General features: G+C 37.2%; 1 protein-coding gene and 1 long non-coding RNA gene across 2 annotated transcripts; both read left to right on the top strand.

The window, feature by feature from the left end:
* The first annotated feature begins 4,235 nt into the window (after window positions 1–4,235).
* Window positions 4,236–21,212, top strand: LOC129048610 (uncharacterized). The gene is made up of 2 exons (XR_008511104.2): window positions 4,236–4,876; window positions 18,819–21,212. It is a non-coding gene; the product is annotated as an uncharacterized LOC129048610 (long non-coding RNA).
* On the top strand, window positions 8,548–9,592 carry LOC100938691 (olfactory receptor 5B21). Its single transcript, XM_009246327.3, is given in 3 exon segments — window positions 8,548–8,685; window positions 8,687–9,366; window positions 9,368–9,592. Coding segments are annotated over 3 exon segments (930 nt in total). The 5' UTR covers window positions 8,548–8,550; the 3' UTR covers window positions 9,483–9,592.
* Window positions 21,213–21,636: the final 424 nt, after the last annotated feature.

The raw sequence follows: 21,636 nt of genomic DNA on the forward strand, positions 1-21,636 counted from the left end.
AAGCTGCAGAAGAAAAATTGGAAGATAGCAGAGGTTGGTTCATGAAGTTTAAGTAAAGAAGCCATCTTTAGAACATAAAAGTGCAAAGTGAAGCAGCAAGTGCTAATGTAGAAGCTACACAAAGTTATCCAGAAGATTTAGCTAAGATAACTGATGGAAGTCGCTACACTAAACAATATATATATATATATTGTTTATATATATACACTTAAGTATACATATATACACTTAAGTATATATGTATATATACACACTTAGTACATATATATATACACTAAACATATATATTTTATATATATATATATTTTTTTTTTTTTTTTGAGACAATGTCTCCCTCTGACACCCAGGCTGGAGTGCCATAGTGAGATCTTGGCTCACTGCAGCCTTCGCCTCCTGGATTCAAGTGATTCTCATGCCTCAGCCTCCTGAGTAGTTGGGATTACCACACCCTGATAATTTTTCTTTTCCATTTTTTTTGTTTGTTTTTGGAAAGGGACGGGGTTTCACCATGTTGCCCAGGCTGGTCTCAAACTCCTAACCTCAGGTGACCCGCCCACCTCAGCATCCCAAAATGCTGGAATTACAGGCATAAGCCACCATGCCCAGCCTAACAATAAATTGTTAATGCAAACAAAACACCATTATATTGAAAGAAATGCCATCTAGGACTTTCATAGCTAGAATGGAGAAATTGATGCCTGGCTTCAAAGCTTCCACAAACAGGCTGACTCTATTGTTAGGGGCTAATGAAGCTGGTGAGTTTAAATTGAAGCCAGTGTTCATTTATCATTTTGCAAATTCTAAGACCCTTAAGAATTATGCTAAATCTACTCTGCGTGTGCTCTATAAACAGAAAAGACTAGATTATAGCATGGTTTATTGAATATTTTAAGCATACTATTGAGACCTACTACTTAGAAAAAATATTTTTTTCAAAATATTACTGCTCATTGACAATGTACCTGGTCACTCAAAGCTTTTATGGAGACGGACAAAGAGATTAATGTGGTTTTCATGCCTGGTAATACAACATCCATTCTGCAGCGCATGGTTCAAGGAGTAATTTTGACTTTCAAGCCTTATTGTTTAGAAAATACTATAACTGCAACAGATTGTGATTCCTCTGATGGATCTGGGTGAAGTAAATTGAAAAACCTCTGGAAGGATTCACCATTCTAGATACCACTAAAAACATTGTGACTCATAAATTCATGTTATTAACATTAACAAGAGTTTGGAAGAAATTGATTTCAACTCTCATGAATGATTTTGAAGGATTCAAGACCTCAGTGGAGGGAGTAACTGCAGATGTGGTAGAAATAGCAAGAGAACTAGAATTAGAACTAAAGCCTGAAGATGTGACTGAATTGCTGCAATCTCATAACAAAACTTGAACAGATGAGGAATTGCTTCTTATGAATGAGGAAATAAAGTGGTTTCTTGAGATAGAATCTACTCTGGGGGAAGAGGCTGTGAACATTGTTGAAATGACAACAAAGGATTTCAAATATTCCATAAAGTTAGTTAATAAAGCACTGGCAAGGTTTGAGAGGACTTAATACAATTTTGAAAGAAGTTCTACTGTAGGTCAAATGCTATCAACAACAGTTCTTGCTACAGAGGAATTTTTCATGAAAGAAAGTCAATCAGCCAGGCACGATGGCTCGTGCTTGTAATCCCAGTACTTTGGGAGGCCGAGGTGGGTGGATCACTTGAGGTCAGGAGTTCCAGATCAGCCTGGCAAACATGGTGAAACCCCATCTCTACTCAAAATACAAAAGCTAGCCAGGCCTGGTGGCATGTACCGGTAATCCTAGCTACTCAGAGGGCTGAAGTATGAGAATCACTTGAACCTGGGAGGTGGAGGTTGCAGTGAGTCAAGATCGCGCCACTGCACTCCAGCCTGGGCGACAGAGACTCTGTCTCAAAAAAAAAAAAAAAAAAAAAGATAGAGAAAAGAAAGTGAGTCCATTGATGCAGCAATCTTCACTGTTGGTTTATTTTAGGAGATTGCCACAGCCACCTCAACCTTCAGTAAGCATCATCCTGATCAGTCAGCAGCCATCAAGGCCCCTCACCAGCAAAAGAAAAAATTACAACTCAATGAAGGCTCAGGTGATCATCATCATTTTTTAGCAATAAAGTATTTTAAATTATGTACATTTTTTGGACGTAATGCTAGTAGACCCAGTATAGTGTAAACATAACTTTTATATGCACTAGGAAGCAAAAAAAATTGTGTGACTTGCTCTATTGTGTTATTCATTTTATTGGAGTAGTCTGAAACCAAACCCCCAATATCTCCGAAGTTTATTTGTACTTTATGTTGATTAACTTTAATTCTCAACAGTCCCATAATGAGAAAGAGAGGAATGGAGAGATTAAGTGACTTGCAAGAGCCCCTCCAGGAACTAGAAGGGAGAGCTGGGATGGCTCTACGACTGTAATTGTCACTGTGGGCTGTGGTGCGTGGTGTACCATAACACCTAGGTGATCTCCAGGGTCCTAAGAGGTGCTAACATTCTATGTGGCCATGAAATTAACCTTTTAGGCAGATGTATAGTTTCTTGATTCTTCCTGTAATTCCAAAGCATTTTTCCTGTATGAACTTACTGGTCATTGCGGCAAGAAAGACAAGTCTTCATTTTCCCAGCCCCACCGCTGGGAACGGCTCCTCAGGTGAAAAGCTCGGGATGGCCTCAAGGTGGCAGCATTAACTCAAATATGGATGGACAGAGCCTGGTATCTGGCCTTGAAGTAATCCAAAAGCCAGAATTGGCCCTTTTCTGCCTTTTAGTTCTTCTAAAACCCCAAGCTGTAACTGTTTGGAGGTGAAGAGTCAACATGATCTTGTGAGGAGACCAAACAGTGAAGACACTGGAGGCATCAAAGTGGAAAAGTAGAAGTATTTCCCAGGAATTAAGAGTCTTTGGAGGGAAAAGAAAGAGGATATATTGGGTGCCATGAAGAAATGATGAGTGAGGTTCAAAAAGATTAATGATTCATCTGTTATCCATTCATAAGTAGTTAATTCTAGGCCTCTTACTTGCCAAAACCAAGAACCACACCCCTTCACCGTGTTAATAGTCTTCATTTTTATCTGGTTAATTTTTTAGAATATTAAACACTGATAAAGGAGAGTACTAAATTATTTTATAAAGCCAGATATATAGGCTAGATTGTCTCAGTGGTTAGAGTCGTGATCCTACAGGTGAAGTTTTCCCTTCTTTCTTCATCTTGTTCCTCTCCCTTTCTTCCTCTTCTCTCCCCTTCCCTCCCCTCCTTCTTTTCTTTGCTTTCTCTCTTTATCTGTCTTATCCCATTTTTCACTCTTTCTTTCTCTAGTTTTTTCCTTGGTTGTTTTATTGGTCAAATAAATAATAAGGAAGAAACCTAAGTCTTCAGAGTTGGACTTAGAGTTGGACTCAGAGTTGTGGGTCAGGTGATTAGATGCTACAAAATTCCAAGAGTATGCAAAAATATCCCTGGACTTCTATCACCTAGCTTGCCACTTGCTTGGCCACTTTATATGTCTTATTTTGTTAAAAATAATTATTCTAACAGGGGTTTTTTTCTTGGAAATGTTTTCATGAGAGCAAAGAAAAAGTGAGTAAATAAGCTGTACTTTTGTAACTGACTGTAGTGGAACATGCATTTGTGAGAATCTAAGAGAAGTATTGTTTTCTAGATTCTGAGAGCATCTCTGCTTTTCCACATTTATTTCCAAGAGAAGCAGTAGAGCACAGTGTAAAAATATATAGAATTTGGGTCAGACAGACTTGAGCATTTCCTCACTTTCTGGAATTACAAGATGCTCCAGGCTTCCCTGGTATATTCCCTGCTCCAGTGCTAGAACCAGCCATTTCTCGAAGGAGCCCTGGTTTCTTTTATTAGAGAATAATATTAGAAAAAGATCTAAGTGCTAGGTGTGTACAGAAGTTTTCACATCTGTAAAATTGAAAAAATATATATTTCTCGTAGAGTTATATGAACATTAAGTGAAATAACACATACAAATATATACTGAACCAAGGGCTTGAAACATAGGAAGCTATATTATATATTATATAAATATATATTATATACATATAAATGTATCAGAAGCTGAAATAAAGAAATCCTTTGCTTTTTGTAGGCTCCATGTTAAAATTCATTTAAAACCAAGTTGATTGGGAAAAAAGTTCCTGGAAGTGTTTTGATTCACAGAGCTCTTTGAAACTCTGAGTTCTGTAGACAGAGCTGGGTTTGGGAAAATGGAGATTCTGATGCAATTTATCATTTATAATCTGACATTTTGAAAATTTCTCCCCATTTAGTCTTAGATAAAGGGCCAACTCCCAGTACTTACAGGAAATCTGTGGGCTGATTGTGCGGTGGCTGGATCCTCAAGCTCCTTCGAAAGCATTTTTTGATAGAATTTGCTCATCAATAATCTTAGCCTGTGACTAGGAGAACCAGGACTCCCCTGTGGCCCCTAAGGGATCTTTGAGGCGCCTCCATATCATAATAATGTTTCAGTTCCCTCAGGAAAGTGGTGTTTTGATTGCTTGTTTGTATGTTGCTGAGCCCTGGATTGGAATTGAGACCTTAGGGAACCCCTGCTTCAGATGCTCCCAAATCTACATAGGCACTAGCTTCTAGCTGATCTCAGACTTTTCACACAGTTTGGTATGGCGCACTTACAGTCTCAAGCAAACTGCAGCAGCAGCTGAACTGTCTTTACACTTTTATCACATAGCCTCAGGAAATCTTTTACTATTTGAAATCCAAGGTCCTCAGAGACCAACAGCTCTTCTTTTCTTTTCTTTTTCAGACTTCAAAAAGTCCAGTGTTGAAGCAGTTCTGAATTGAGATCTCATAATTCCCAAGGACATAGGTATGTTTTCCCTGATCTTTTTAAAAAGCAGTATTCTTCACACTGTAGGTAGAAATAATGGGTTCGTCTAAAAGAAAGAGGCTCAGAAGTAGGTATATAAAAAGACTCTTAATTCAATTTCCCCCAACCTCCTCTGCTACATTTCACAAGAACAGAGACAGAAGTTTCCCATAAGTAATTTGGAGTCACCTTTACTTAGACAGCCATTGCCATAGTCATTGCTAGATGGGGTGTTGCTACCAACTGATGTTAATAAAACCTGGCAAATAACTTCATACGATTGGCCTACAGTTTAATAAAGAGATTGATTAATTAGCTTCTATGGAGCACCTGCTAGAGGCCACACACTGGCTGAATTTTCTCATATTTTATCTCACTTTATCTTCTGTCTATAAAGGAAAATTGACTTGCCTACAGTCCCAAAGCAAGTAAGCATTAAAGCTCTTACTCTAACTCAACTGCTGAGATTCTAATTCACTCATCCACTTAACAAATAGTTGAGTCTACCATGTGGCTGCCTTGAGTCTAAGTAGTGGATAATAAAGCACAAAACAGTGACAAACAATATAGACCTTGTCTCTTCCCTTATGGAATTTATTGCATTGAGAATCTTCTTTAGAACTCCCCAAATGGGGCTGTGATGATTGGGGGTGATGCTTCAAACCCCTTTAGAAGAAATTTTGATGGAACTTTTTATTTCCAAACTATCTTAATGGCTTAGACTTCTCCTTCTCTCTTTATAACAATAATAATTCCTTAAATTTTAATGCTTTTTCAGTTTTTGACTTAATATTTTAACCTTAGATATTTCAGTATTCAATCTTAGATATTTCAAAAATGTTTTTTCTCTTTCAAGACTCCTTCCGATATTTATTTTAGGTCCATGCAGAAAAGCCTGGGTTTTACAGGACTTGAGTGGGAGGAGATACAGCAGCAGCAGCAGGATTTGGATTCAGGCCTTGCAGCCTCCCAGGGTTGGTGCTGGGTAAATGAGGCCTTTTCTCTCTGCACTGACTCCAGATTTCTCCTTGCTGCTCTGGATCTCAACACATTTATTAACAGAGACCGCAATGCATAAATGGAAGGGTTGCCCATCAACGGAACACAGAAAGTACCTTAAATATTAATTGCTGGTAGAGGAATACGGCAGTCAGGGACAGTTCATTATGGGGGGGTGGTGTAATGGCTTTTAAAAGCTGAACCTACAGCTTAAGTGAATAGACTCCTGTGGTCAATATTAACCAAGGAAATTGATCTAATAAGCATTTCAGAAGGTATTTTGGAAAATAATTCACAATCCACCCTAACTCAGCTGCATTTTATTCTTGGAGTTTTTCCAGGTTTTCATCCTACCTTGTGTCTAGGAAAAGGTTGGTTTACGATATGGGAGGGCTAATATCTCTTTGGTCAAAGGACCACAGTACTTAGCAAGCAGTTATCCCTTCCTGGGGTCCCTCTACCAATAGGCAGCAATATTTGGCTAGAGTTCTAGACTTTAAACCAGTCACTTCACCTCACTGAGCCTCGGTTTCTTCATGTCTATATCTGCTATCTTTCTCTCTCTCTATCTAGTCATGCAATAATTAAATTAAGAAGTGAATGCAAAAAGAGTTTTATAAACTTTAGAACCAGTGTTTTTTATAAACTCTAGAACAGTGGTTCTCAATCAGGGGAATGTTACCCTTCAGGGGACATTTGGCCACGTCTGGAGACATTTTTGACTGTTACAAATGGGAGGTGGTGGTGTTACTGGAATCTAGTGAGTAGAGAGAGGCCAGGGAAACTGCTGAATATCTTACAACGCACAGGACAGCACTCCCTCTCCCCCACCACACCCTGCACCAAAGAACTATCCAGCTCATAATGTCAGTAGTGCTGAGGCTGAAAAATCAGGCTCTGGAATTGTACAGATTTTACAGTTAAGCAGTTATGTGACCTTGAGGGGCACTACATCCTTCTGTTTCCAAATATGTAAGATCAGAACACTGCCTGTCATAGATTACAGGATATTGTGTTTGCTAAATTTGAGAGTATACACACATGTCAAAAGTCAAAAGAAAAACAAGTTAAAAAGGCTGGATAAATATAATGGAAAGTGCTACTGGTCAGAAAGTCAATTGGTACATTACTGGATAGTAATGTACCAAGCTGACTGAGCCAGTTCTTATGAAACTAGCCACATCGTGTGTGTGTAATGGTCATCCAAAAAGGACAAGCTACACTATCCCCTTCTTTTTGTGTCGCCAAATTGCTGCTGTTACTCTTCAAGGTAAGCTAAAGTCCAGCAGAACTGAAGCATTTTTCTCCTTTAATTCCTGTTTTCTCCTTTTTCCTCCTCTCTTCTCACATTTTCTCCCTCACTTCTTCTGAGTCTGCTCCCACTCACTCTGCTACTAGGAGTGGGGAAAGCCTGTGAACACCTCAGGTTGAGGAACAAAAATAGGAGGGAAAGAGTGCTCTAAAATGAGGACAGAAACCTGTCTCCAGGCCTAACCATCTGCAAACTCACTGTTACTCCTGAATATTTTTCATACGGCAAGTCTAAGCTAATATTTTGGCCCAAAGCACAAACCTGCTAGACAAGAGGACGATAGGATGTTTGTTGTGGAATTAAAGAGCATGAAAAATATTTCCATACTTTCCTATTGATGTTCTGTTTGATTCACCAAATATTTATATATGTGTGTGAGGGGCCATGGTAAGGAGGGTAGACCAGAGGGGATGAAGATAGTTACCGTCCCAAGGGGCTTAGAGCTAGGTGAAGAGTGAGTGGTTGCCCAACTAATTGTGCAATAATCAGCCAAGACTCAAGTGCTTTGAGGAGGCAGAGAAAGGAGGACTTAACTGTAATTAGAGTCTACAACAAAGACTTCTGATAAGGGGTGAAAAAAGACATATGCATATACACAGATACACAAAGCCGTTTGTATATATCAAATTTATAGTTTTATATTAAATACATATAAATACATACTCATATTTACATATACCATACTCCCTTTCAGTTGAACTACTGTTGAGGGATTAGTTTATAAAGGCTTCAAAAGTTGTGGTTAAGATCTTTGGATTTAGTATCAAACAGACCTTGAAGGCACCACCTTGCCCTGCCAACACCTTGATTTTGGCCCAGTGAAACTGATTTCAGATTTCTGACCTCCAGAATTTTGAGAGAATAAACTTGTGTTGTTTTAAGGAAAAATAAATTTAGAAAATCTTTAGTGAGGCTATATTATTGGAAGTAGAATGTGGAAGACAATAAGTGATGGATGTTTTTATTTTTAATAATTAAATACATACAATCTTATATCCACATCATAATTTGTATTTATATGACGTAAATATGTTAAAGAATTCAAGATGAATGTATTAACTTTAGATTCAGAAATATAAAGGGGTGAACTTTGATTCTGACCCCTAGATAGGCTATCTTGCTGAATATTCAGCTCCCTGAGCCTTAAATTCCTTATCTGTAACATGGGCATAATAGCACCTATCTCATATGAATTAAAAGCTATAATATAACAGAGGGTTCTAGCATGAGTCTTACACACAGTACATTCTCTCTATACATTAGTTTTCTCCTTTTTTATCATTCCATCCTCCCTTCTCATACTTTCATTGGAATTTTGCTGACGCCTCTTCTTTAATCACCAGGCTAATTCAAGCTGGCCACAATGGAGAATAGCACAGAAGTGACAGAGTTTATCCTCTTGGGATTAACAGATGACCCCAATCTTCAGATACCCCTCCTCCTGGCATTTTTATTCATCTACCTCATCACCCTGCTTGGGAATGGGGGAATGATAGTGAATCATCCACTCAGACTCCCATCTCCACACTCCAATGTACTTTTTCCTCAGTAACCTCTCCTTTGTAGACTTGGGTTACTCATCAGCTGTAGCCCCCAAAACGGTGGCTGCATTGCGGTCAGGGGGCAAGGCCATCTCCTACAATGGATGTGCACCTCAGTTCTTCTTCTTTGTGGGGTTTGCCACTGTTGAGTGCTACCTCCTGGCCTCCATGGCCTATGACCACCATGCAGCGGTATGTAGGCCTCTTCATTACACCACCACCATGACAGCAGGTGTGTGTGTCCTTCTTGCTACTGGTTCCTATGTCTCTGGCTTCCTCAATGCCTCTATCCACGCAGCAGGCACCTTCAGACTCTCCTTCTGTGGTTCTAAAGAGATTAATCATTTCTTCTGTGACATTCCCCCACTACTGGCTCTCTCATGCTCTGACACACGCATCAGCAAGTTGGTGGTCTTCTTTGTGGTGGGCTTCAGTGTCTTTTTCACCCTCCTGGTCATCCTTATTTCTTACTTCTTCATATGCATCACCATTCAAAGGATGCGTTCTGCTGAAGGGCGGAAGAAAGTCTTCTCCACCTGTGCTTCCCATCTCACTGCTGTGTCCATCTTCTATGGCACAATCATCTTCATGTACTTACAGCCCAACTCCAGCCAGTCCGTGGACACAGACAAAATAGCCTGTGTTTTACACAGTGGTGATTCCCATGCTGAATCCCTTGATCTACAGCCTTAGGAACAAAGAAGTGAAAAGTGCTCTCTGGAAAATACTCAACAAACTTTACCCCCAATATTAAGTGTGAATGGGAAGTAGGCAAGCAATTAAGGGATAAACTTTCTCTCACACCTAAATGCCATCATGACTTTCAATGTTTGGCTGGTTTCAGTTCTTTCTTCCCCAAGAACAGTGGTTACTTCTGCTATTAGAAGATGTAAAAAGCAGCACATTGAAAAGTCTTACTTAGAAAGATAATCTTATATTTAGTGAACAACAACATGGGACAGTTAAGCTTTTCTTGCTTTAGTTTCTTCATGCGGTTTAAAGCAGAAGATTGAAGCATACAAGTGAATGTACCAAATTTTCCTCATCCTATTTTTAATTGTAGGAATTTTTTATTCACTATTAAACTTGGTGTAAAGATTTCACCTTCATTTTTATCAAATGAACACGCAGTATTTTTTTATTCCTTTGTCCTGAGAGTTTGAAAGTTGGACTTTCTGAGGTAGACAAAGGATGTTTCAATATTTTAAATGATATTTCAGAGAAAGTTGTAATTTAAAGGACAGGGCAGTAGATCGAGTCAGGTAGCTGAAGATTAAATCTTTCCAACCCCCTACTCTCCCTTCTGTACCCACATTCCTATCCTACTCACTGGTCATGTGCCTTTGTAATTTCCATTCCCTTTTGCTAAAGCGTTGGGGAAACATTACACCTTGTTATATACAGAAATATGGAAATGCTTTAATAGATGAATTACTTAAACTTTAACCTGACTAAATACAACTTCCTTTGGAGAGCCTACACTATCTTCTATGTTTCTTGTCTCTGTCTAACATAATTACCAAAACTTCCAGAAGGTTTAAAGAAAAAAAACAGTTTTCCCTAGAGCTATGAAAAAATATATTTGTTTTCTGAATTAAATGCTTGCATTTCTTAGCACCCTTAAGTTTGGTGAATCTATTATGAAGATGTGTAATAGCTTTCTGGACTGTCTTTGCTTTTATTTTTTCAATAATTCAGCTCACCTCTGGGTCTCCATTGCATTCCGGTGTTCTGTAATTAGATGCTACAAGAATAAAAAAGCCTGCCTGGAAATTTACTTCTTAGGAACAGCACGATGACGCACAGTGCTAGTCCACCTTCAGGTCTTGTTTCATGTGCTAGATGGTGTGAGCAAATGTGTGTGCGTGGGAAGGGAGTGGTGATTAATTTCACTTCTCACATATCAACTGCTTGATGGTGTTTATAACTACAGTTAATCTAAGTCACCACAATAGATCATGATTTCAAAATCTCCCCAAAAAACCCAACAAATTAATTTTGACTTTATAGATGAAGACCAGAAATCGTGGTTGGCTAACTCAGTTGCCTTAAAATGTCAATTTAGTTTTCAGATTATCGAGCTCCATTATGTACAGGGCAGCCTCTGTCTGAGGAGGATAAATCATAAGTCTTCTGGGAAAAATTGCAAAGAAGGAGTTATGGAACATGAGAAACATGAGAATAGCTTTCTCTGGCACATGGCTGCCATCACCTGAAAAGATCAGGAGCTTCTGAGCCCAAGGCCTAGACAACCTATACCTCCCCCATTCAGCCGCCTCCCTCCCCTCTTCTTTAGCAATGAGGCCCATTCAGCAACACACAAGGAAGAACAGCCTTCACAGGCCAGGATCCACTGCATATAGGAATCTTTCTCATTGAAAGCTACAGAGCTCAAGAGTATCTGCATTTGGAGAAGAGCCTGGGAAGCAGCTATCCAAGCACTGGGTGCATTCCGATCTCAGCTACACATTTTCCCTACTTGATATAATTGACTTTTTTCCCTCCTCATCCTGCTCCTCCTTCTTTACTTCATTTTATGCTTCTTCTCCTCTTTTTCCTTCCCAACTTCTTTCTATGCCCAGCCCAAGCAGGAACTTTCCTCACCACTAGACCATTTAGATTTCTATAAAAAAATTAAAGTCTAGAGTCTATATATCATAACCATTACAGTATATATTAAGATGTGTATCTGGGCATGTTTCTTCTTTTATGATTTTAATTTTTATTTCATCAGTTTTGGGGGGTACAGGTTGTTTTTGGTTACATGGATAAGTCCTTTAGTGGTGGTTTCTGAGATTTTAGTGTGCCCATCACCCGAGCAGTGTGCCCAATATGTAGTCTTTTATTCCTCACCTCCCTCCCAACCTTCCCCCACTGAGACCCCAAAGTCCATTTTATCATTCTTATGGACGTATTTCTTTATGCCTCTATACCTCAGTTTAGGCAGGAAAAAGTGGGCCTCCTAAGATTTAAGGGCCTAGTGTCTACATATTTATATTTTATGTTGAAATCACCTCAAACAAGTGTTCCATCTGACTGTAAATAGGTATAAAAGAGTACTATCAAAAGCTGGATGAAAATTCTAACTGTTCTTATCAGTTGTGTGACCTCAAGAAAGTCATTTAGTCTTACTGAACTCAATATACAGGATAAAGTGTGAGGGTAATATGAAATTAAGTATGTGAATGTGCCCATCATAATGAATGTGTATTTCATACCATTGAGATTTCTATACTAGCTCTTTCTTCACTTAGCTGTCCCTGGACTTCTCATTTTGGCTCTTGAGCTGCCTGAGCAAAAATAGGAAGTCCAAGGACAGCTAGGTGAAGCTCATCCCATCCAAGTCCTAGCTTTTATTTTCATTCGTTGTTTAACTTCCTGCCCTCCAAGTTTCCAGCTCTACAGCAGACACATTTCAAGCTGACATTACATGGGTATTCATTTATAGAAGCTACTCAGAAGGGGATGTCCTGTCGCCAGCAAGACATCAATTCACAGAGTATACGTTACTGTGGGAGCTCGTCCCTTCCACACAGGAAATCTGTCAAATGGAGACTAAATGCCCATTTGGTTAATAACAACACCCACTTTCTCCCTGCAGGAATTGTCTGATGAATGAGAGACCTTGTATGTAGGGCCTGCAGCTCAATGCAGTGCAATAAAGGCACAGGGACTTCCTACCTGAAATGTTCAAAAGAGAATGTGAAAATTCATAAATCAGGGCAGTTATTTATATCAGGATAGATTATTCTTTTAAAAATGGATTATGATTGAATTATTCTAAGTAGGATGTTCCCTTTGTGCATTAGAGCATTTGTTGAGGTTTATGTATTGGGAATGGAAAATTAAAATATTAAATTCCTTGGCAATTGAAGCTGGAATTGCAGAGTCATAGACTCTTTAGCCAAAAGCTGAAAGAATTTAAAAATAAGCTAAACCGATCCTCTCATTTCACAATTAAAAACCCCGATTTTTACAGTTTAACTTGCTTAAACTCACAAAGAACCAAATCTTGTTTGACCCTTTTTCATATTTTATAAAGTACTTGTGGTATAAAAAGACATTTTATACTTTTACCTTCATTTATTCACCATGATATAGTTATTTGTGCTTCAGTTTTGCAGTGGAGGAAACCAAAGCTTTGAGAAGTTAACTTACCTGTCTACTGTTAAAAAGAGGAACCGAGGTATGAAACGAGTTTTTGCCTTCCCTGACCAAGACTCTGAAAAAATAAGTCACTACATATGTTAGTAAATTTCAATGGAGGTCTTACTTAATGTGAAACTCACTTACACTCTTCCACGATGAGTCCTTGCCATGTGGAAGGCACTCTGAAGAATACAAATAAGACTGTAAGATGTAATCCCTACTTCCACAAAGTAAAGCCCCCTGCATATATGTTTACTGATGTAATGCACCTTAAGGTTAATGACTCAATGTTCAATAACTTTACCAGCAGGAATTTTCCAGTATTCCACAGAGCATGAATGGATCAGGGCATATTTGTTTTCAGTCTTGATAGAGTTGGCTCTTTGAGTGCCACAGCTGACAGTGATAGCCCGGCCTCAGCCAATGTTAACTAGACACAAGCTGCAGAAAAGGCATGGTGTGAAGTTGATGAAGAAACCAGTTGATATTCAATATTGTTCCTGCTTCAGGAGCAACTTACAAATAACGTGGTGGAACAGAGGACATACCTCTAAGTAGATGATAGTTCAAAGGCATTTGTGGCCATTATCAAATGAGTAGTCTAGAAAATAATAATTAGAACTCATCAGGGACATGAAAGAATCCTATGGGCAGGGGAAGATCCTCAGAGGATGTGGCATGTGAGCCAAGCTCTGTAAGAATAATGTAGATGGAACCCAGAATTCCAAGATTCCAACCTTACTTTCTAGTCAAAACTCTACCAATTGCCAGTGGTGAAGCTGGTATAAGCCACATATCTCTGAGCCAATTTTCTTATCATCAAAGTGAAGACAATAGCACCAGCCATACCTTCCTTAGGGCGTTTTGCAGGCTAAATGAGATAGTGGATGAGAAAGCATCTTCAGAATTGCTACCCTCTTTTGAACTATAGTGTTGCTGTTGGTAATAATATTATAAGCAGAGCTGAATGGGGAGTTCCTAAGCAACCATCTGAACTCAGGTATGGAGGTTGGATTGCACATGGCATGTTGGCAGGAGCTTGTAGAAAAGTTGGCCATTCAGATTAGAAGAGGGTGAACCACTAATGCCTCAGTCCGTTACTTCTACAGGCAATTGAAACTTGTTGTCATCAAACAAGGTGAAGAGACTGGGCCTTTGAGAATAATTGCATCTCTATAGAGAAATCATGCTTTTACAGAAAAATTTCTGTAGGATCTCACCAATCAGGTATCTAGATCCAAGCCTGAGAATTCTCCCTCCTGTTCGTAACATGGAATTTCTCAGTTATTAGCCTGTGATTATTTCACAAAATGTGTGGGGGGAGGGATAAGATATTTGTAGCATATCTAATTAGGAAAAAAAGTTATTGTATATACATATGCATAAACACATGTATGTGCATATTTATGTGTCTATATATATATATATACATATGTGTGTGTGTATATTTTAAACTTTCTAGAAAACAGTAAGAAAAAGACAGATAACCCAATAGAAAATACAAAGTTTAATTGTCCAGTCTCCTTTTTCATGTTCATTTATATGGCCTATCTACAGTTTGGGGTAGTGATGAATTATGCTCATGTGAACATTTTGGTCATGTATCTTGGTGCACAAATGCATTAATTGTTCTAGGCTAAATATACCTGAAAGTAGAATTGCTGAACTGTAGGGTTTATTCATTTTCAACTTTTGTAAATAATGTGACGCTATTTTCCAAAGTAGTTATACCAATTTTTACTTCTATGAACAGTGTGTGAGAGTTCTTACTGCCAGTACTTAGTATTACTGGAGTTATAAATTTTGCCAGTTTGGTTAGAGAATAGTGTCTTTTATTGTTGTCTTAATTTGTACTATCTTGATTACTGCTGAAGTTCAGCACAATTTTGTTTTTTTCCCCAAATTTTTCACCTGTTTTTATTTGTGTAAAAATGAACCACAAATAAATACAAACAGAATAAACAGAAATGAATATATGGGGAGTTAATTTGTTCTATTCCTAACTGAGTGATAGAAATTGATGTTTGCTTGGTAATTGTTGTTAAACTGAATCTAGAAAATTTTTTTATATTTGAAAGAGCTTTTATTTTTAAAATACACTCATAATAATAAGAATTTAGTGATAATTTTACAGTGTGCAAGCTATGAAGTCTAGTAAAAGAATATTGTGGTCTTTGAAATTGAAAAAAAAAACTAGGTTTATGTGCTGCTATCATCTACTCTCTGGACCCTCTACAAGCTTCACTTTCCTAATCTATAAAAGGCAACAATAAATTCCCAGAAAGCTACTGGGAGTAATAAATTAGTTAAGGTTTATAAAACATCTAGCAAATCACATTGACTAAATAAATATCAGTTCCCTTCCCTCTTCTTCCAAGCCTCACTTATTTAAACAATATTCACTGAGTGCCCACAGTGGACTATTTCTTTAACATAGGTCACCTATGAATCAAGCAAATATAATAAACACATACTTCAGATCCTAGGTCAAAAATATGTGTGGGCTTTGGAATGGGGGTATACAGTGCAGTGAAATAAAGAGCTCAGAAGCAAATATATATATATATATATATATATATATATATGCATGCTGAGGCTGGGCATGACTGCTCATGCCTGTAATCCCAGCACTTTGGGAGGCGAGGCCAGCAGATCACCTGAGGTCAGGAGTTTGAGACCAGCCTGGCAACATGGTGAAACCCCATCTCTACTAAAAATACAAAAATTAGTGGGGCATGGTGGCAGGTGCCTGTAATCACAGCTACTCGGGAGGCTGAGATAGGAGAATTGCTTGAACCCGGGAGGCGGAGGTTGCAGTAGCTGAGGTTGCACCCCTGCACTCCAGCCTGGGCGATAGAGCTAGACTCCATCTAAAAAAAAATGTGTATATATATGTGTGTATATATATATATATAATATATATAATATAATATATAATAGAATATATAATATAATATATAATATATAATATATAATAGAATATATAATATATAATATGATATATAATATATATAATATGATATATAATATATAATATATAATATAATATATAATATATAATATAATATATAATATATAATATATAATATAATATATAATATATAATATGTAATATAATATATAATATATAATATATAATATAATATATAATATATAATATATTATATATAATATATAATATAATATATAATATATAATATATTATATATAATATAATATATAATATATAATATATAATATAATATATAATATATAATATATTATATATAATATAATATATAATATATAATATATAATATAATATATAATATATAATATATTATATATAATATAATATATAATATATAATATAATATATAATATATAATATATTATATAATATATAATATATTATATAATATATAATATATAATATATAATATATTATATAATATATAATATATTATATAATATATAATATATTATATATTATATAATATATATATATAGTATGTATATATATGCTGCATCCTTGGGCCAACATTAGTGAAGTCCATATCAGTTAAAGGAATTTGTTGGATTTTGCCTGATTGGTTAAAAACAATTGTGATGACATGGTCAGAAATATCAAAGAAGTGCTAGTTTGGTGAAAAAGGTGAGAAGTTTGCCCCATAATATGTTGTATTTTAGATGCTAACATGTCTCCTCTCTGGTGATGTGCCTCAATACTTAGAAACCTGAACTGGGAGCTCAGAAGAAAGGTGAAAGTTGAGACTAGGTAGATAAGGAAAGCCAAATGAACCTACGTATTTTATGTACCTTTTTTGGAATACCAAATTTTATATATATACACAAACACATATATATGTATATATAAAATTTGTATTATATATACACATACACACATTATATATACATGTATGTATAAATAAAAATAAAATATATTTATATATGTACACACACGCACACCAAAATATATATCACAGTAAAAATGTTAAAAAAGGTAAATCAAACAAAGCTCTTATATTTTAGAAAGTGATATAACTAAATTTCTGTTATAAACTTTTCCATATATGTTACATTTCACACTTCAAATGTTTAGAAACAGACCCAACAGAGCTCCTATATTCAATAAGTTTATTTAAAAAAAACTAAAGGGGAGATAAGACCTATATATAAGTAACTTTAATTCTATGTAGAAAATAATAAAAACCAACAAGAGATACATATAAAATGCTATAGTAATAGTTGAAAGGTAGATTCTAGGGTGAGGAATTGAGGAAGATAACTTTGCTCTGGACAAGAAAGTGAGATACAGTAAAATAGAAGAGAAATTATTCAGATATATTTCACAAATAGTGTCTGTTTGGCTGAAGTGTAATATCTGTGGAGAGAAGTAATGGAAAATAAGTTTGGAATGATACAATGGTGCCCAACAGTAGGGATATTATCTTTCAAATTGAGGTTTTCAAATTTAAGCTATAGATTCAAACTTCACTAAAGAAATTCTGGATATCATGCAGATAGATGTCAGAGATAAGGCAGAATCTCAACTGCTGTAGAAGAGTATTTAAAACAGCTTTCCTTATGCGCCTATGTTAAAGTAAAGCACTTGTTTGCTTCAGAGGAAATTTTCAGCATTTTATATATGAGCACATATCCACCTTAAACATTATTTGAGCACCTGCTCTAGCAAATATTGGTATTCTGTGTATCTAGAATCCATTTTCCTGCTTAAAATATTGTGACTTTCTTGGAGAATGATCTCTTTCTTGGAGAATAGATTGGTGGGAGAAGAGTGTCTAGTTCCTGTACCCTCTCCACCCACAAGTCTATGGAAGCTGAGGCAAGGATAACATTTCCTTCCCTGCCCCCTAAGGAAGAGAAATCTATACAGACAGATTCATGGAGGTACATAGAGAGGCAGGCGTGAGTCCTAAGCTCAGCCAACAAAAAGTTCTCACTCCCCTAAATTTGAATCTGCAAGGGATGGAAAGAAGCATCAAGGCTTGGAGCTCATTTGCTATAGCAGGGAGATGCTGGTGGGGCCATTCCAGACATGACATGGTTCTTTGCTTCTGACTTCTGTTCCTTAGCCCTCTGAAATGCTCCTGGTTCCTGCATTTTGCCCAGTTTCCTTTTGATTCTGCAAACCTCTTGATATCCTTTCAATTACCTCCTTTGTTTCCCTTTAAGTTAGCCTGAACTGGTGTCTATAATGAAACATAACTGATACCTCTAGCTTGTGAGGGATACTCTTCCATGGACGGTAGAGTGAACAAGAGAGAAGTCACTGACCTCACAAAATTATAAATGTTAAAGAGTATGGGGAATAAAGCACCCTCAATAATAAAAGAGAGGTCCACAATATTTCAATAAAAAACAAAAAGTGTTATAAAAAATTATCAGGAAGTAAATAATGCAGAGGAAACACTGCCACAAAATTTAACTTAGCAGAAAATGAAGCAAATTACCAAGGCATCCATTTTGTAAATATTTTTGTTCTTGCTAACAATAGTAATAAAGATCTGGAATTATTGGTACATAGGATGAAAGAGATCTTAGGGCTGTTTTTGTTCCCCTGTTGCATGTTACTGACTAGGAAGTTGAGGCCTGGATAGGAGAAGTGGTCTCTGAATTCTCATCCAGGAAGTGACAGAGTGAGACTTTGTGCAGTATTCTAACTCTGCATACCACTTCACACACCACAGCAGCTCTGGCTGGCGGCCACAACCCCTTTTGTGTGTGAGCACACATTTAGTTTGCTTAATGTTTTTGATAGAGTCAGAAACATTTTTCTTACAAACATGTTTGTCCTTATAAACACATTACTGATTTTCTGTTCAGATAATGGTCACTTTTTATCTGAGTAATGTATGAGCCTGGCTAAAGCTGGACAATGTTGTGTCCAGGAGCCAGTATACTGACTTTCAAGTTAATTGCAACAACCACTTCTTTTTAGATCCCTCGTTGGCTGCTCTTCAGATTTCTCTCTTCAATTCCAAGTGCATCGTATGTAAACAATAGTGTCTGTGATAGTGGATGTGATTGTGTGCTACCTGGATCTCCTAGCTGAAATCCTTCCAAGAATTTCCTTCAGTCAATGGGACCCACCTCCCCTGAGGTTATGGCTCCAGGTGAAGATTAAACAGCTGTAGAAGTGTCATCCAAGATTGACCAGTGAGTAGTATGAAGGCCTGCCCCCACTTGTCCTGTTTCCTTGACACAGCTCCCAAGAGCCATCTCAGCTCCCAAGCACCCTGAAGGATTGGCTGAGGCCTTTGTTGAGACTGCATTGCAGCCCAATTTCTCCCTCTCTCTGATTCTGCTGCCATCTCTCCCTTACAGATGCTGTTCCTGACAGTCCTTCCTGGAGAGCCATCTGCACACACATCTCAGTCTCAGAGTCTATTTCCCAATGAATCTAATCTGAGAGATCTCTTCACTTGCTGTTTTTTCCCTGTATGAAATAGTTACTTTGTTTTACTTTATTTTATTAAGTTCAGTGGTACATGTGCAGGTGTGTTATATAGGTAAATTGTGTGTCATGGGGATTTGGTGTACAAATTATTTCGTCACCCAGGTAATAAGCATAGTACCTGATAAGTAATTTTTCAGCCCTCTTCCTCCTTCTCACCCTCCACCCTCAAGTAGGCCCTGGTGTCTTTTGTTCCATTCTTTGTGTTCAAATGTTTAGCTCTCACAAGTGAGAACATGTAATATTTGTTTTTCTGTTCCTGTATTAGTTCACTCAGGATAATGGCCCCCAGCTCCATCCATGTTGCTTCAAAGAACATGATCTTGTTTCTTTTTATGATTGCATAGTATCCCATAGTGTATATATATCACATTTTCTTTATCCAGTCTACTGTTGATAGGCATTTAGGTTGATTCCATGTCTTTGCTCTTGTGAATAGTGTTGCAATGAACATATGCATATATGTGTCTTTATGACAGAACTATTTATATTCCTCCTGGCATATCCCCAGTAATAGGATTGCTGGGTCAAATAAGAATTCTGTTTTAAGTTATTTGAGAAATTGCCACACTGTTTTCCACAATTGCTGAACTAATTTACGTTCCCCCCAACAATGTATAAACATTCTCTTTTCTCTGCAACCTCACAAGCATCTGTTATTTTTTGACTTTTTAGTAATAGCCATTCTGACTGGTGTGAGATATCTCATTGTGGTTTTGATTTTCATTTCTCTAATGATCAGTGATTTTGAGCATCTTTCATATGCTTGTTCACTGTATGTTTTCTTTTGAAAACTGGTCGTGTCTTTTGCCCACTTTTTAATGGGGGCTGTTTGTTTTTTGCTTGTTAATTTGAGTCCCTTATAGATTCTGGATATTAGACCTTTGTTGGATGCATAGTTTGCAAATATTTTCTCCCATTCTGTAAGTTGCCCTTTTTACTCTATTTGTTTCTTTTGCTGTCCTCATCCACTCTTAATTCTATGATAATTTCTGATGGCCAAATAATGTTTTACCTTCTTTAAGATTGTGATTTGTGTTGCTAAGAACATCAGAGATAAGATCCTAAATCTTTAGACTTGTCTCTTGAAGTAAGCAGAAAACAGTGGCTAGTGTGCACAAAATTCACATTTCTTAGAGATGTAAAGAGCCTTAGAAGCTGTCCCCTCCTCAAATACTTCCTGATGGTTTTGTGTGTGCTGTGAGCTCTGGTGGGCATTTTCACCTTTGTTGTTTCTCATAATTACCCTGTTAACATTTAGGTTATTATCCTAGTTTTATAGTTGATAAAACCAAGGCACAAAAATGTGAAGCGACTTATCAAGGATTAAACAGATGAAGAAGTGTCATCATTTTCTACTAAATGATAACCTGTGATTTATGAATCAGATTTCCCATTTTACAGATGGTAAAACTGAGGCTCAGATACAGATACTAAGTGATAGAACCAGGATACCGTTTCACTCTTTTGCTGGCCTACAAACCCTTTATACTCTATTCTTAGCTCCCCAACATGTTCTACTTTTTTTCAGATGAGAAAACTAAGGCAAAAAAAAAAGAAATCTCAAATGGTTTCTCCCATGTCATATAGCTAGACTGGTGGTGTTGAGTCTAGGCTCCAGATTTTCTATCTCCCACTCCACAACACCAGCTAGCTGTCCTGCTCAGCATGCTCAGAATCTGTAGGACTCCGGCTGCCTTTTCCAAACCTGGTCGGTGCAATGGCATTCTCACTTTGACTGCAAAACTCCTCACCAAATATAAAACTGAAAATGTAGGCCACCTGTCCATGTGATTGTATTTCATAACTTAGAGCTAAAAATAGCTCTCAGCTTGCTTGGCCTGTATATAACATATTAAAAGCTCAAATTCAAATTCACTCGTGTCTTGGATTAATGTTAAGATTATGGCTTTCCAGACTTCTTTCTCTCACATTCTATCTCACCCAGCAGGGAATGGATTGTGCTTGTCCACATTATTTTCTATGTGAATTACTGAGCTCTTATTTTCAAAGATGAATTTCATGACCTTATGCTCTTTGCTGTACCTGCAGAATTCATTTTGGAGGGCACAGACTCTAGAACCAGACAGCAGGGTAAGGCTGGGTATCTGTGGCCAAGGCATGAAAACTTTGTCTTGATTTCCTCATCTGTGAAATGGAGATGAAATCATACATATTTCCTGAGGCTGTTTTGAGAAGTAAACAAACTAATTCATGGCCAGTGTTTAGCTAAAATCTGGACACACACACACAGAGTGGACAAATAGGATAATTAAAAGCAAAAATCAACAAAATAAAAAAT

This window comes from Pongo abelii, chromosome 9, assembly GCF_028885655.2.
Source record: "Pongo abelii isolate AG06213 chromosome 9, NHGRI_mPonAbe1-v2.0_pri, whole genome shotgun sequence".
In the NCBI taxonomy this organism is placed as follows: domain Eukaryota; kingdom Metazoa; phylum Chordata; class Mammalia; order Primates; family Hominidae; genus Pongo; species Pongo abelii.